The sequence below is a fragment of the Lygodium microphyllum genome, chromosome 27 (assembly GCF_053477565.2).
Source record: "Lygodium microphyllum isolate KBCC chromosome 27, Lygodium_microphyllum_v1.1.10, whole genome shotgun sequence".
Taxonomy (NCBI): domain Eukaryota; kingdom Viridiplantae; phylum Streptophyta; class Polypodiopsida; order Schizaeales; family Lygodiaceae; genus Lygodium; species Lygodium microphyllum.
Genome location: NC_141161.1, coordinates 97,369,056 through 97,382,901, shown reverse-complemented (window position 1 = coordinate 97,382,901; position 13,846 = coordinate 97,369,056). Strand labels below are relative to the sequence as shown.

At 42.4% G+C, this 13,846-nt stretch overlaps 1 protein-coding gene across 1 annotated transcript; it reads right to left on the bottom strand.

The window, feature by feature from the left end:
• Nucleotides 1–7,084: 7,084 nt before the first annotated feature.
• LOC148012639 (nod factor hydrolase protein 1-like) lies at nucleotides 7,085–9,702 on the bottom strand. Its single transcript, XM_087669010.1, has 2 exons — nucleotides 8,138–9,702; nucleotides 7,085–7,897 (listed from the first exon to the last, which is right to left on the bottom strand). Exons 1-2 carry the CDS (start codon nucleotides 9,483–9,485, stop codon nucleotides 7,752–7,754), a joined length of 1,494 nt encoding a protein of 497 aa, XP_087525136.1. The 5' UTR covers nucleotides 9,486–9,702; the 3' UTR covers nucleotides 7,085–7,751.
• Between the last annotated feature and the right edge of the window lie 4,144 nt (nucleotides 9,703–13,846).

Here is a 13,846-nt window from a genome sequence, read left to right as displayed (position 1 = left end):
GTGCCGAAAGTCATTAGTCAAGGAGAAAGGTGCACAAGAAAAAGTGCAAGTTAATGCTTTTGTAAAAGAACGCAAGGCACACCATGATTTATTTTAAGAGTGCCGGCCTCTCACCCATGTAAATTGTAAAGGTAGATGGGAGATAGGAAGGAAGCTAGGAAGATAGGAGGACAATGGAAAAAAGGGCCTAGGACCACCCAAATGGGATTTAGGGCTTTGTATATAAAGTTCAAAAGATGAATGAGAGCTCATTCTTTTTGGTGTGTGGCAAAGTGGACTCTCTTTTTTCTTCTTCTTCTCTTCTTGTGAGTGAGCGAGTGAGAGAGTGTGTGAGGGAGAGGGATCTTAGAGGTGAAGCCCTCCATCTCTCATCTTCTTTTTCTCTTCTCTCCTTGTGTCTCACACAGTGTCGTGATGCTATGCGGACACAGTGTCACACAGTGTCGTGATGCTATGCGGACACAGTGTGAAAAAGCATGGAATGCATCATCATCCGACTTCTTATCAATCAAGAGAGTCAATGTGATCTGAGTCATTAGTATTAGTGTGAGTTGCATGGATTATAAAAAAATACTAGATTTTTGGATAATTTTAGCCTATTTTTGATATTATTTATTGTAAAAATATGAAAAAGTTAAAAAAGCTTCTAGATTAGGATGACATGAAAAAAGCAAGTTGCTTTTTCAATCAGTTAAGGGATTTTCATTAAAAAAAGACAGATTGATAAAATCGTGCGCGTCGCGATCACTGTAAAAAGGCTGAAAATTGCAGTTTTAACTGAAAGAAGAAGGAGGAGTGATTTGGGAGATCCACCCTTAGGTGTCGTGGAGTTTTACCCCCCTTTCGGAGCCAACGGAGCCATTAGATTTGGGTTCCGTGCAGCAGAGAAGGAGCTGTAATTTTGATGCACGTTTTGTTCTACGAAGAGGCTCGAGGAGATGTAATGCCTGGAGATTACTTCTGAGTAGTGTAAGGATTCCAGGTTCTTTTAATACATATTGATTCAGTTCATTGTGCTTTGTCTTTGTTGTGTTTACCACTTGTGTACTCTCTTTCTTCTCTTCCATCTCCTATCTCTACTTCTTTCCACATCTGATCCCTAGTGGATTCGACCTTTCGACAAAAACCCCTCCAAAAACGGCTATGGGGGATGGAGCTTGGAGATGGAGGTTTGAGGATGCTTGAGCTTGCATCAAGGAACGTGGAGCTATTGGAGTGCTTGAGAGAGGAGGCAACTCTATTGGGCATCAAGGTAAGCTCATTACACTTGTATAGAGGGAGGGTGTGTCGGCTATGTGAGAGTAGCCATTAGTGCTCACTTGAAATGCTTGAACAATAAGCAGTCCGTGGATCCTGGTGGTTGAGCTTGAGCTCGTTGCCTCTACAATGCCCAAGGGTGTAGTGTGCCAAATGGCAAATCTTAAGGTGGTATAGTGCATCAAGGCATTTGAATTTGAGTGCTATTTCTTCCATTGGGTGCTCATGCATGACATACTTGAGTGCTAATAATAGGGTTATTGATAGATTTACACATGGTTGCACATTATTGAGGCCCATGCTCTTGCTTCTTTAGATTGAACTTTTGAGCTAGACCCAATGTTTTTACCGGAAACCTTAGAGGAGAAAGTAGAGTTAGGAGTTGTGAGTCTTGACATGTCAAAATCTTTTACGAATTAGATTAGTAAAATGTCAAAAAGTTTACAATGACTACTTTTGTCATCATGGTAATACTCCCATGACCCTATTAGTTAGGTCCATGGTTCAAACCATCATTCTCGCTAGAAATTTTTGTGCTAAGTACTTTCTCATTTTGGACTCATGCAAAATGAGTTTTTCTAATCGTATCCAACTTGATAGAGACCTTTTTTAAAAAGACTCAGAATAGACATGAAATACAAGGCAAATATGCATAAGATCTGGAAGCTCAATCCATCTTCTTCTTCTTCAATCTTCTTTCTCTTATTCTTCCATTCTCCATGTTCTCTCTCACTTATTATCTCACAAAGTGGATAAATATTATTTTGACTTAAAGTCACTTTATGTTCGGGGTTAAAGGCTGCCTATGCTAGCTGCATACATTTACTTGTACCAATTACCCACACACATATACACTACAAGTGGCGCCCATCCATCACAATCACTTTATTCTTTATTCTTTACATGACAATAGAATAAGGGAAGGCAAGTCACACATTGTGACTATTGAGTTTCCACACATCGGTCTTTGTCCTCTTTGCTTGAACGTCCATAGCTCTTACTTTTGCTCATGCTTCCACTCTTGCTGCATCTTTCAACTAGTAACAAAGGGGGCATTTGAGGAGCTTTGTTGAGGTTGCATTCAACTTGACAAAAAGAGCTTGCTTGAAGCTTTCATGATAGCTACACACCAAGGTATGTATCAGCCTTGTTGCTTCTCTTGTTAGCTCCATATCTTCCAGGCTTGCTAAGGACCTTTAAACCATTGATTTGAGCATTCTTTAGTGAGCTTTAGGCTCAATACTAGTAGCAAAATCCATAGGAGTAGTCATCATGAATTGTGCATGTTGGTTGCCCTATTCTTGGCATCAATCCACTTCTCTAGCTTATGCTCTGCTTCCTAGGTGTTGCTCCTACTCTTGGGCATTGCTCCTAACATTGAAGGCTTGGTCTTAATCACTATTTCAAGTCCTTATACTCGGCCATTGATTGTGTAAATAGAGTAGGTCTGTTGTAATACACTATGTACAATACGCTATGGACATCATGCATTCGAATGCCTCAGGTTCATGTAATGCTTATGGGGCAAGTTTGTAACCTTGGATGTTGGTTTCATACTTAGAAAGGCTTCTTGGATCAATTAGAGATTGAATAACTCAACATTTGAAGGGTTTATTATTGTAGCAAGGTTTCGACATCAAGCATTACAGTGAATGTCTATGTATGAATGCATACATGCTATTCAAGTATGCTACATGGTTATGTTGATGCTTGACATTTTTGTTTATGCTTTGATATGCTTGTGTTGAGCCCTACATCTTGGATTTGAGGTATGTTCATTGAATTTGAGTAGTTGCTATTTGCTTTACTGATTTCCATTTGCAAGCTTGAAGACATATTGAAGGTTTATGCTCCTGGATGTATACATGATGTCTTTTGGGCACTCAAATGCTATGAGCTCTATGCATTGAGCTTTCTTTGCTACTACATAGTCCAAATTTTCTCTAGTGGGAGTACTTGGTATTTTGTATGTAGAGCTTGATTCACTTGAGTCAATGGAAGACTCTCTCATACTCTCTTGGTTTATAGACATTGTCGTTTTGTAGAGTTTATGACTATGGACTGATTTGACTTTGACTTGGACACTTTATATTGCTTATTGCCAATGGGTTATTAGTGTTGGATACATGCTTGGCATGCATTGTGGTATGCATCTATGTACTTGACACCTTGGATGCTTTGACAGTCATTGGTACTTGGTGGTTTATGTTACACTGCTAGTTGCATTATAAATCCAAGTTGCTACTTGGATCTTCTTGGCAATGGAAGCTTATTCTTTTGTATATTTTCCTACAATTACATGCTGAATTACAATAGTTTTATGGATAGCCATTCTAAATATCAATTTTGAGTAGTTTCTTTGGGAGCATACACTTGTATTCAACACTCTGTTGCTTCTTACTTGTGGAGACAACAATGTATTGGCTCTATCTATCTCTTGCTATAATATTTTTGGCTTGGTTTTGGGATTGATTTGTTGTTATTAGGGTCGCATGTACTCTCTTTATTTAGCAAGCATAATATTAGATGCTTTAAATTCTTCCAATAATAGTGCTATCTTCAACATAGAGAAGTTGAATGGCAATTTCAAGTATTGGAAGACTTAGATTTGGTAGGTATTAGTGCAAAAGAAGCAAGTTTAGCCACTGAAATTAGAGGACATAAAGCCATAACTTTATGATACACAAAAATGGAAAGATCTTGACGAGCTATGTAAGTCTACTATTGTTTTATCATTGTCAAAGTAGGTGTACTTCAATGTCATTTGAGACTAAGGGTGATGTATATACATTATGGAAAAAAATTGGTGATCTGTATGATAAGCAAAGTCCTACAACTCAATTGTATTGACTTAAAAAACTCATGGATCTTTGTATGAAGGAATGAACACTTATGTCTTCTCATTTAAGTGAGTTTTTCAGTTAGCTTACTTCGCAGGGTCTTAAGTTTGAGAAGAATATCAAGTATCTTTTCTTGCTTTTTACACTACTTGAGTCTTGGGACAGATTCCACACTGCTATGAGTGCAAATCCTCCTAAAGGTGCCTTTTAGCTCAATGAAATAGAGGGTGCTTTTGCTTATAGAAGATGTAAATAGAAAGAATGTTGATGTAGGCCATATTTCTCATATACTTACATTGAGGGAAAAAATGGTGGTAATATAAATAATAATCATGGTAGAAACTCATAGCCCAACAGGGGCAAGTCTAAGTCTTGTGGGTAATCCCGTAGTACTTATTCCATGGTTGTAAGTCCTCTTTTACTTGTCATTATTGTAGCAAGCAGGGTCACATAAGGTTGTAGTGCCATAATATGTGCAATGATAGGCACGGAAAAGGCAAAGGAAAAGTGTAGTATAATGCCAACTCTTTTGATGATCGCAAGATTGTTCCTATGTCCAATGTTAGACAGAAGAGATAAATGCCTTAGAGTATAAATTTCAAGATTATATACTTGATACTTTATTACTTAATGCTACTTAATTGACGAGTGCTCCGTCTTTTTACTCTCAGTGTTGGCTTCTTGGTTTGGGGGCTTCATTTTATGTTACCTCGCATCATCATGGGTTTTATACCTATTGTACTATTACAGCTTTGGTGAAATTTGGAGATGGCATTGCATTGGATATTATTGTCATAGGTGATATGAGATTGTAGTCTCATACTGATGCTCCCTTTGTGCTTCATGAGGTACATCATGTCCTGACTTTGATCAAAAGCCTTATCTCCACTGGAAAGCTGGATGATGTCGGCTACCATGTCTCTTTTGGTGATTCTACATGGAAGATTACTTGTGGCAGTCTTGTTTTGGCTTCAGAGTGCCAAGATTAGTGACCTTTATTCTTTGCTTGTGTCTAGCTATGTTGATCATGTCTTGGTCATGAGACTGATCTTTCTCATGTATCTCTTTGGCATTGTGATCTTGAGCATATGTCCCTTAAAGGAATGAGTACTCACTCATTTGCAATATTTGGCACCTCTTAACTACTCATGTTTTGACTCCTGTGATCATTGTTTATATGGTCAATAGATATGTAACTCTCATAAAAAGTGTGGCTCTACGCGCATGCATGCACCCTTGGCTCTTGTTTATCCAGATATTTGTGGTCCCATGCCTTGTCAATCATTAGGTGGTGCTAAGTATTTTGTTACCTTTATTGATGATTATTCGCATAAGATTTGGTCTAATAAAGTAGAAATTGGATTACAGGTAATCTCCCTAAGGGACTCCTCTACTTGTCATAAAAGAGTACATTCATAAAGTCCTTGAGCAATTCCATATGTAGGGTGATAAGCTTATTGGCTGCCCATTTCTTTCTCATGTGAAGGTTAGTCATGTAGATTAGCCCTAGTCAGATGATGAGAAGCCAACATGGTAAGATTTTGTATGCATCTACAATGGGCGGCTTGATGTATGCTATGATAGCCATTAGACTTGACATAACATCTGAGTGGGAGCCATTATATAGTGACACTTGGTATGCAACATTGGGATGCGGTGAAGGGTATCATGAGATACCTTGAGGGCATTGTAGATATGCACATTTGTTATGGTGCCCAAGATACTAAAGTCATGGGCTACACTAACTCTAATTATATAGAACATACAAATAGTATGAAGTTCACATTTGGCTACATCTGTCTTCATCTTTACTGAAGGTGTTATTTCTTTGATATCTAGGGTGCAAAAATGCATGGCCTTGTCTACTATCAAGGTTGAGTACATTGCAACCCATTGAGCCTTGCAAGGATACTCTATGGTTATAGGCCGTCTGAGACCTTGGTATGACTATGACTTCTACATTGCATTTGGACTTTGTGAGTCCTATTCAATTGGCATGTAATCCGATCTTTCATACAAAGACCAAGCACATTGAGGTCCATTATCACTTCATTCGAGAGGTGGTTGAGGAGAAAGCACATTGAGGTCCATTATCCCTTCATCAAGGAGGTGGTTGAGGACAAGCAAATTGAGCTTGTCAAGATCTCAATTGATGAGAATCCTACAAATTTGCTCAGTAAGAGTCTCCCAATAGAACATTATGCCTTTGTTAGGAAGCTAATGGGTGTAAGATGAGATGACATCCATTCAACATCTTGTTATACTTATGTGTACACTCAAGTAGTTACCATGTTTAATTAGAATTTATTATGGTGGACTGATGTGTAGTTGTTTCTTTTTTTGCAGAGTCCGTTCGATGCTCCTTTGTGGCGGGACGAGCTTTCGGATGGCGAGGATATATAGCTCGCCCTTGGATCCTTGGAGCTCACATACCCTTCTTTTTTTGTCGTCTGATCTGTGTAGACATTTTCTATGTAGTAGTGATATCTTGCCATGATTGTATCAGTCGCTTTCATTATGCGATCATGTATTTATTTCATGTATCAATGTTATGATTTAAGTACACTTTGTTTTTCTTTACACGAGCATTGTACATTGCCCTGCCACAAATTTTTTTTCTTTGTTATCGTCGCTATTAGTGCCGCAAAATTACCTGCATGCATTGTTATTAGCATTGCAAATCGTCGTTATTTGCGTTGGTATCAGATACCGATGCAAATAGTGACGCTGATAACGACGCTAATACCAACTGTTCTATGGCGTTGCCAATAACGATGCTTTTTGCGACGACGGGGGCAAATTTTGTTATTTATATTTTTGTCGCTTTTAACGACGGTATAAGGCCTATATCTTGTAGTGTTTATTGTGGAGGATTTCCAAGCTTAGAGTGTGGGGTATATACACTTATGCATACAATGCCTTTGGAGCCATTCTTTAATCAAGCACATGAATTTATGTTTAATTGTTCAATTGGATTACATGGAACTCCCTTTCAAAATGTACTTTGTACCACACCCATATTACATAGCATAAATGTTGCAATTCTTCGTGACCTAACATGTCAGGTAGCAATGCTATATAGCACTTTTCTTTTCCTTGCCAAAGGATTAAATATTTGGCACTTCTTTAACTCTATGGAGAGTGGTTTATAAAGACACTTTGAAATACAATTTTTGGTACCCATAGTACACATATAAGCTTTCTAAGTAGTGGGCTCCTCAAGCATGTTGGTCTCAAACTAGGATAGCCTATAAGCTTCATGGGCTTGTCATTAAAAGTCCCAATTAGATGTTTGGTTGGAGCATTATACATGAGGTGTATATTGCATGCTAGCATGTGATTTTTATGACCCATGCAATATATCGAAATTCACTTTGCATTTGATGACTTGTGTTACTATTTAAGAATGGGTAGAGTTATTCTTCACGAGCAAGTAACATCAATGTTTGAAGCATATCATCGCATGCTTAGTGGTATAGATTTTGGCCACCTTAGAAGATTACATACTTGCATTTTTCTAAGATGCGCGAGATTCTTTATAAATTTTTGGAAGAAATTCTATGTTGCAAATGTTAGAATTATGGTGAGGGGGGTAACAATCATTTCAAAAGTCATTATAATCATTGACTTCAAATCCTTCTTTAGGAAATTTTCTTATTTAACCTCATACATTCCGAATTGAACAAGCTCTTTGTTGAGGCGTGAATTCTCTTTATTTCTTCCTTTGAGGCTCCGTCTTTTGTCTTGTGCCATGGTTGCTTGTGAGCTTTGGTCCTCAATCGTGTTGAATGAATTCATAGCTGAGGCAACACAAGAAGAACAAAAACATGTGAGTGGAGTGGTGAGCGCATATGAATAATGAGAGAAATGGGGTGAGAGAGAGAGAGAGAGAGAGGCATGAAATTTGAAAGATGCCTCAAAGGTGCACCCAAGGTTTAAACTCACCAACCCATGTAGTCACTCACCCACATGCTCAAACCACTTTAGCTACAACCCCACTCGCAGTGTGGAATATTTTTGAAACGGGTAATGTATGGTACCTGTCTTCGAGAGCTCCCACGAAGAGGTATCCTCGTGCAAGCCATCCAAAGCATAGCCTCCTAGCTTCATAACTCTCAGGTACTCAACCTTCCTGGTTATGCTCCACTTGTCATCGTAGCCGAACCACGTCTCGCCTACGTGGCAGTATGCAGAGGCCGTGGTCTCATCATGTGTATTCTTGGCATTCTTCTCGCTGATGAGACGCGCGATCTCCCTGTACGAGACTAGGTCAAAGGCGCGTTTCATATCCTGCCACGTATCCGGTCCGAGGCCCGGCAGGCGGCGGCCCGCGGGGTCCGCGAGGTCAGGCGCGGGGAGGCGGTGCCGTACGACACGTGTCACGCAAGCCGGGTTCGGGACGGGCTCCATGGTGGCTCGACACGTGGCGGCGGTGCGCGCGTGCATGCCGCGGGCGGAGCTGCGGTGGGCCAGGCGGAAGGAGAAGCCGTGGAGGGGGATGCCCAGGACGATGAGCGAGGGAGGGATGCCCGCGCGGAGGCAGGCCTGGAGGCGGGAGTCAACGCTGAGCTGGAGGCCGGAGTCAACGCTCAGCTGGCGGCGCGGGTCAGTGGGTACGCTGAGGTGGGGGCGGTGGGCCCCGCGAGTGCTGACCTGGCGCACTGACGTGGCCGCGGGAGGTGGCGGCGCCTGGCGCAGGGCGGAGTGCGAGAAGGTGACGGGCCCCAGCTCGTGGCTGTAGAGCAGGTCTCCGGACCGGACGTCGAGGCAGGTCTGCACCCCGAGGTGGTAGCCCCGGAGGCAAATCCAGTCCAGACACGTGTCTAGCTCAGGTAAGGGGGAGGCGGGGGGCAGGAACAGGGACGCGGAGAGGGAGAGGGCGGGGCCTGGGCCTCCTCCGCCGCCCGCACGTGCGGCCCGGCGCCACAAGTGGCAGGAAGCCAGGAAGTCCGCGTCGGGGCGGTCCACGCAGAGGTGGACACCGGCGAAGCCGTGCTCTCTGGCGAGGCATATACTGGCGTCGATGAAGGCCGGCCGCCTCTCGTAGTCTATCGCCAGCACGCAGGTGGGGACGTGCCCGGACCTCGACGTCCTGACGGAACTGCAGAAGCCCTCAATCAGCCGCTGGTCGACGTCGCCCCTCAGCTTGAAGTACCCCCGGCTGCTGCTGCTGCTGCTGCTGCTTCTCCCTCCATCGACCAATCGAAGCGAGGCGGGAGACGGCAGATAAATCAGGTGCGTGAAGAGAGAGAGATCCATCTCCTCGCACGGGAAGCGTGATGCCGCGTGGTAGAACGCAGCTCTCACGTGAGAGCCAGAAGAATTAACAGGTCTTACGTGAGCCGACGAAGAAGAAGAAGAAGAAGAAGAAGAAGAAGCCGCCGCCATGGCTGAGTAGCTGATGATGCCTGCGCACCCGAACAGCCATACGCAGTCCCTTGCCTTATCCCATCCGCTTTCTTGCTCCACACGTCTTCCCACTCATCGCTTGCAATCAGCAGATATTCACATTTCTTGGTCCTCAAGGCATCCATCGACAACCTTTAGAATCCAGGCCAGGCTGCAACACTTTTACCCTTCCATGGAAAGGTTTTGAAATATATTACCCCGAAATGAATGGTAACAAATAGATTACCCCCCAACCATGTTGCAAATCTCGAACGATAGTTATATATGCCCTTCCAAAACGACTTATAGATATATACAATTCTCTCACATCGACCAACATAAGAACCTCACATGGTTGTATATACAAGATAGAAAGGTCGGTTGAAAAGGGGACACATGCAAATCCAATTCATAAACCTATTAAAGAATTTACCTAAGGCCACAAAATAATCTCATATTATTCATCACTTGTTTACATCATAACATGCAAATATCTCACATGGCACGATACCTTTTTCTTTTTCACAAATGTGTGAAATGGCAATCTTGTATAATTAATAGAGTAAGATATTTACATCTCCACAAGGGAAAGCATGGTTCAGAAAAGGAAAACCAAAAAAGATTAAATAGCTCTCTTGGCATGCAAACTTGAATATCTTACATCACCTCTGAGTACTTGTGTGTGAGAATTCCCTTTGCTTAGTTGTGTGTGAGAACTCCTTTGGGTCCCTTGAATCTCCCCACTCTAACAACATTCCTCATTCCCAAATGTGCTTTAGCAAAATCCCCCAATCCTATAGTTTCTTCTCCGTTTCTTAGATTCCTCATTCGTTTCACATTTGTCACGTAGAATTCTAGGTTGCTTCATGCATAGCCTATTGTGAAAACCCCTTCTTTTTAAACACTTGCTAGCCTTATTCCATAATGGCTGCACTTTAATGCTACCCTAAAAGAGATGGACCACATGGCACACCCTTTTCCTTTATCGGGGTAGAAACATCACCAAGGGTCAATTGCCATGAACTTGGACAACCTCTCTTTGGGTGGCAACTTTCTAACCACAATGCAACAAAGAAGTACATTAAACATGGGGTTGCGATTGAGCCTACCAACCCATCCCAAGTGCCCAAAGCCCAAAGGATTGATTATTGCTATATCAATCAAGTCCCTTAGGATGATTATTCACGATTACTTTCTCTCAAGATTTTTGAGCCATTAAAGAGGCATCTTTTAATATTTTCCCCAAATAATGCCCATAAGACAACCAAGGCATCAAAAGGTCACACCCAAACCAATAAACCCAATCTTGATCAACCACTCCATAATCCAACGCGAATAGATCAACTCCATTTTGGAAATGCTGATGTTCGAGATGCTACATGCTTCTGAAACACTATGACGAGTGCCAAAGGACCAAAGTCCCGATTCATAAGGATCACATGGAGCTAACCCCAATTATTGCATGACAACCCTTTGAGAAATGGGGGATTGACTTCATCATTGGACCCATTAGTCCTGCAGCATAGTATTCACAAGCCAAATACATTATTGTGGCTATCGATTATATGACACAATGGACAGAAGCGTGAGCTACAAGAAATAATGACGCTCAGACCACCGCTAAGTTTCTATGGGAGCAAGTGATCTCACAATTCGACTGCCCCATCAAACTAGTTAGCGATCAAGGCACCCACTTCATCAACGAAGTGATAGCTCACCTCTTGTCGTCCTTCCTAATCATCCATCAGAAATCCTCACCTTATTACCCACAGGCAAACAGTCAAGCCGAATCAACAAATAAAATCCTAATAAACGTCCTGACTAAGGTCGTCTCTGCTTCATGCAGTGATTGGGATAACAAGTTGATGGTGGCCTTATGGGCCTACCGTATGGCTTACAAGATAGCTATAGGATAGACCCCCTTTAGATTGACATATGGCACAGAGGCAATCCTCCCCTTTGAATTCTTTGTACCAAGCGTTAGGATCGCCCTCCAAGAAAGATGGGATGGGAAGGGGGCATGGATGGAACGCTTGATTGAACTCGAACGCTTAATAAAAACCTGACTTCTAGCCACCAATGCACTCATATGTGAGAAGGCAAGACACAAAATCTGTTTTGACAAGCATTCCAAGTAGCGCAACTTTGAACAGGGTGACTTACTGCTACTATACTCAGTCAAAGGACATAAGCAAAAGTTGAAGTTTTGGGGGCTAGGACCTTTTAAGGTTCGGACCATTAGTTAAATTGGCAACATAGAACTTGAAACCTTAGAGGGTGAAGGCATAGGCTTCTTCAATGGTAGCCATATAAAGAAATATTTCCCTCCCATGCACCAGTTTTGCATGAGCCCCCAATGCTAGCACCCCCTATCCATGTAAGAGTAGCCACCATCACAGAGATGGACTATGAGGATGAGGAAGCAATAGAACTAGCCTACCTCAACATGACAATCATTGTTAAGCACACATGCACCATCAACACATTGATTGATGAGGGAGTTGATTTTAATATCTTAACCCTTGACCATTGGACCCAAATTGGAAAATTGCTGTTGCATCCTACTAATGCTAGTCTCACCCCTTATGGAGGCCAACCCTACAAACTTCTGGAAAAGTGCAAGGTTGCAGTTTCTATCGAGTCCCGATAATTTTCTATGTGTTGCCTAATACTAACGATGCAAGCACAAAATCACTGTTAGGATGAACTTTCAAGAAACAAGGTCGTTGCAATGTTGACTACGAGTCGTAGCGCATCCACCTAGCCATGGGTAACGTTCACATAGTTACAGCTTTCAGCAAGGGTGGTGCGACTCTTTCCAAGTTCACAAAGCCACCGGTAGAGAAACCCACTACCAATTCTCAAGAGGGGGGTCGTGACTTGTCACAATCTATCTAGCCTCGAGGCCAGTAACCCACTAGAACCACCATTGAAGCCCATGAACCCCAGTTCAAATGGGTACCTAAACAAGGATCTCCCCCTAGGAATAGAAATCCATGGCCGCACAAGGGTAACCATCAGCACCCAAAACCTAGGAGGCCAATGCTGAACCATAAACATTGAGACACAGTCAGGTCGTGATGGGTCCCTAAGACCTTATTGCGCGCACAAGGCTACTATGAGGGTAACACCTAGATTTGGATGCCTAAAGCCAAAGCGACCAAAGGCCCTATGTAAGTACCATCCTCAAGCTTTGACCACCCACAACATCATACCAGAGACACTCAAACCACAAGTGCATCAAGCCACCAAGTCCATAGAACCTTCAAAGCCTAGCTTTGCAAAGCCTAAACCAATCTATCGCCCAAAATCATAGCCCACTACTAACAAAATGCCCAGTTCTTGTGCACATGATGCCACTCACATCTCAAATGCATCTAGCAGCATGACAACCGCAACTACCACCCAAACCATCAGACGAGAAACCAAGCTCCAACCTCACAGCAAACCATGCCATGACCATTAACAGTTGAATTATCTAGTCCTGTCAAGCCTCAACCACCCTCGGCCTTCGACCCACCCTCTTATGAGCCACGATCAATTCTAACTTTGGCTGCCGACTTAGCTAAAAATACGGGGGATGACTTGGTTGCTTGAGTTCGACGCTTGGAGGCTACTTTCATGACCTTGGCTAAAAGCTATGAACGACTAGACTTAGGCCTTTTGGAAAACCTATAGCAACGGAAGTACAAACATTTTCTTGCTCTTGGAAAGAGTCAGAATTTGTATTTGTCAAGGCTTCCAAAGCAGCTCAGGAATTAATTGCAACTGAGATATCCCAGGAGCAAGCCATCAAGCAACATCTCATTACGTTGGATAACAAGAATACAACCTTGGCCACAAATCAAGAAATCACGGAGTTGGAATAGCTTATTGACCATGACTCCTGCTTCTTGCGAAAACGGTACGCTCTACGATTGTAATGGGATCAAGTGGGATACCAAATAATGACCAATGCTGAACATCAACGCACAATCAAGGCATCTGAATATGACCCAACTTATGTCACTCAAACTTCCTATGTGGTGTTGACTTATATTCGTAAAATTGACCCCTAGAAGAACATATTGAGGGACATCCATATTTAGATCGCATCATCACAGAGGAGGAGTTGCATGTTGCTAGTCAAATGGACTCCAGTGACTTCTTGTTTGATGTCCTTACTTATATTACGCACCTAGGCATTCGTCCTTTCAACATGGATAGCTGTGCTAATCTTGAGTATAACCCGAATTTCTATGCCTGGCTCATGCGAAGGTAAAGCTCTCACATTATGTGCTAAACGGCTGTCATCCTCTAACCTTTTAATCCTGGGAAGGATTCTTCTCAATTTAGATGGGGGGATGTGTGGTGAAACAAAC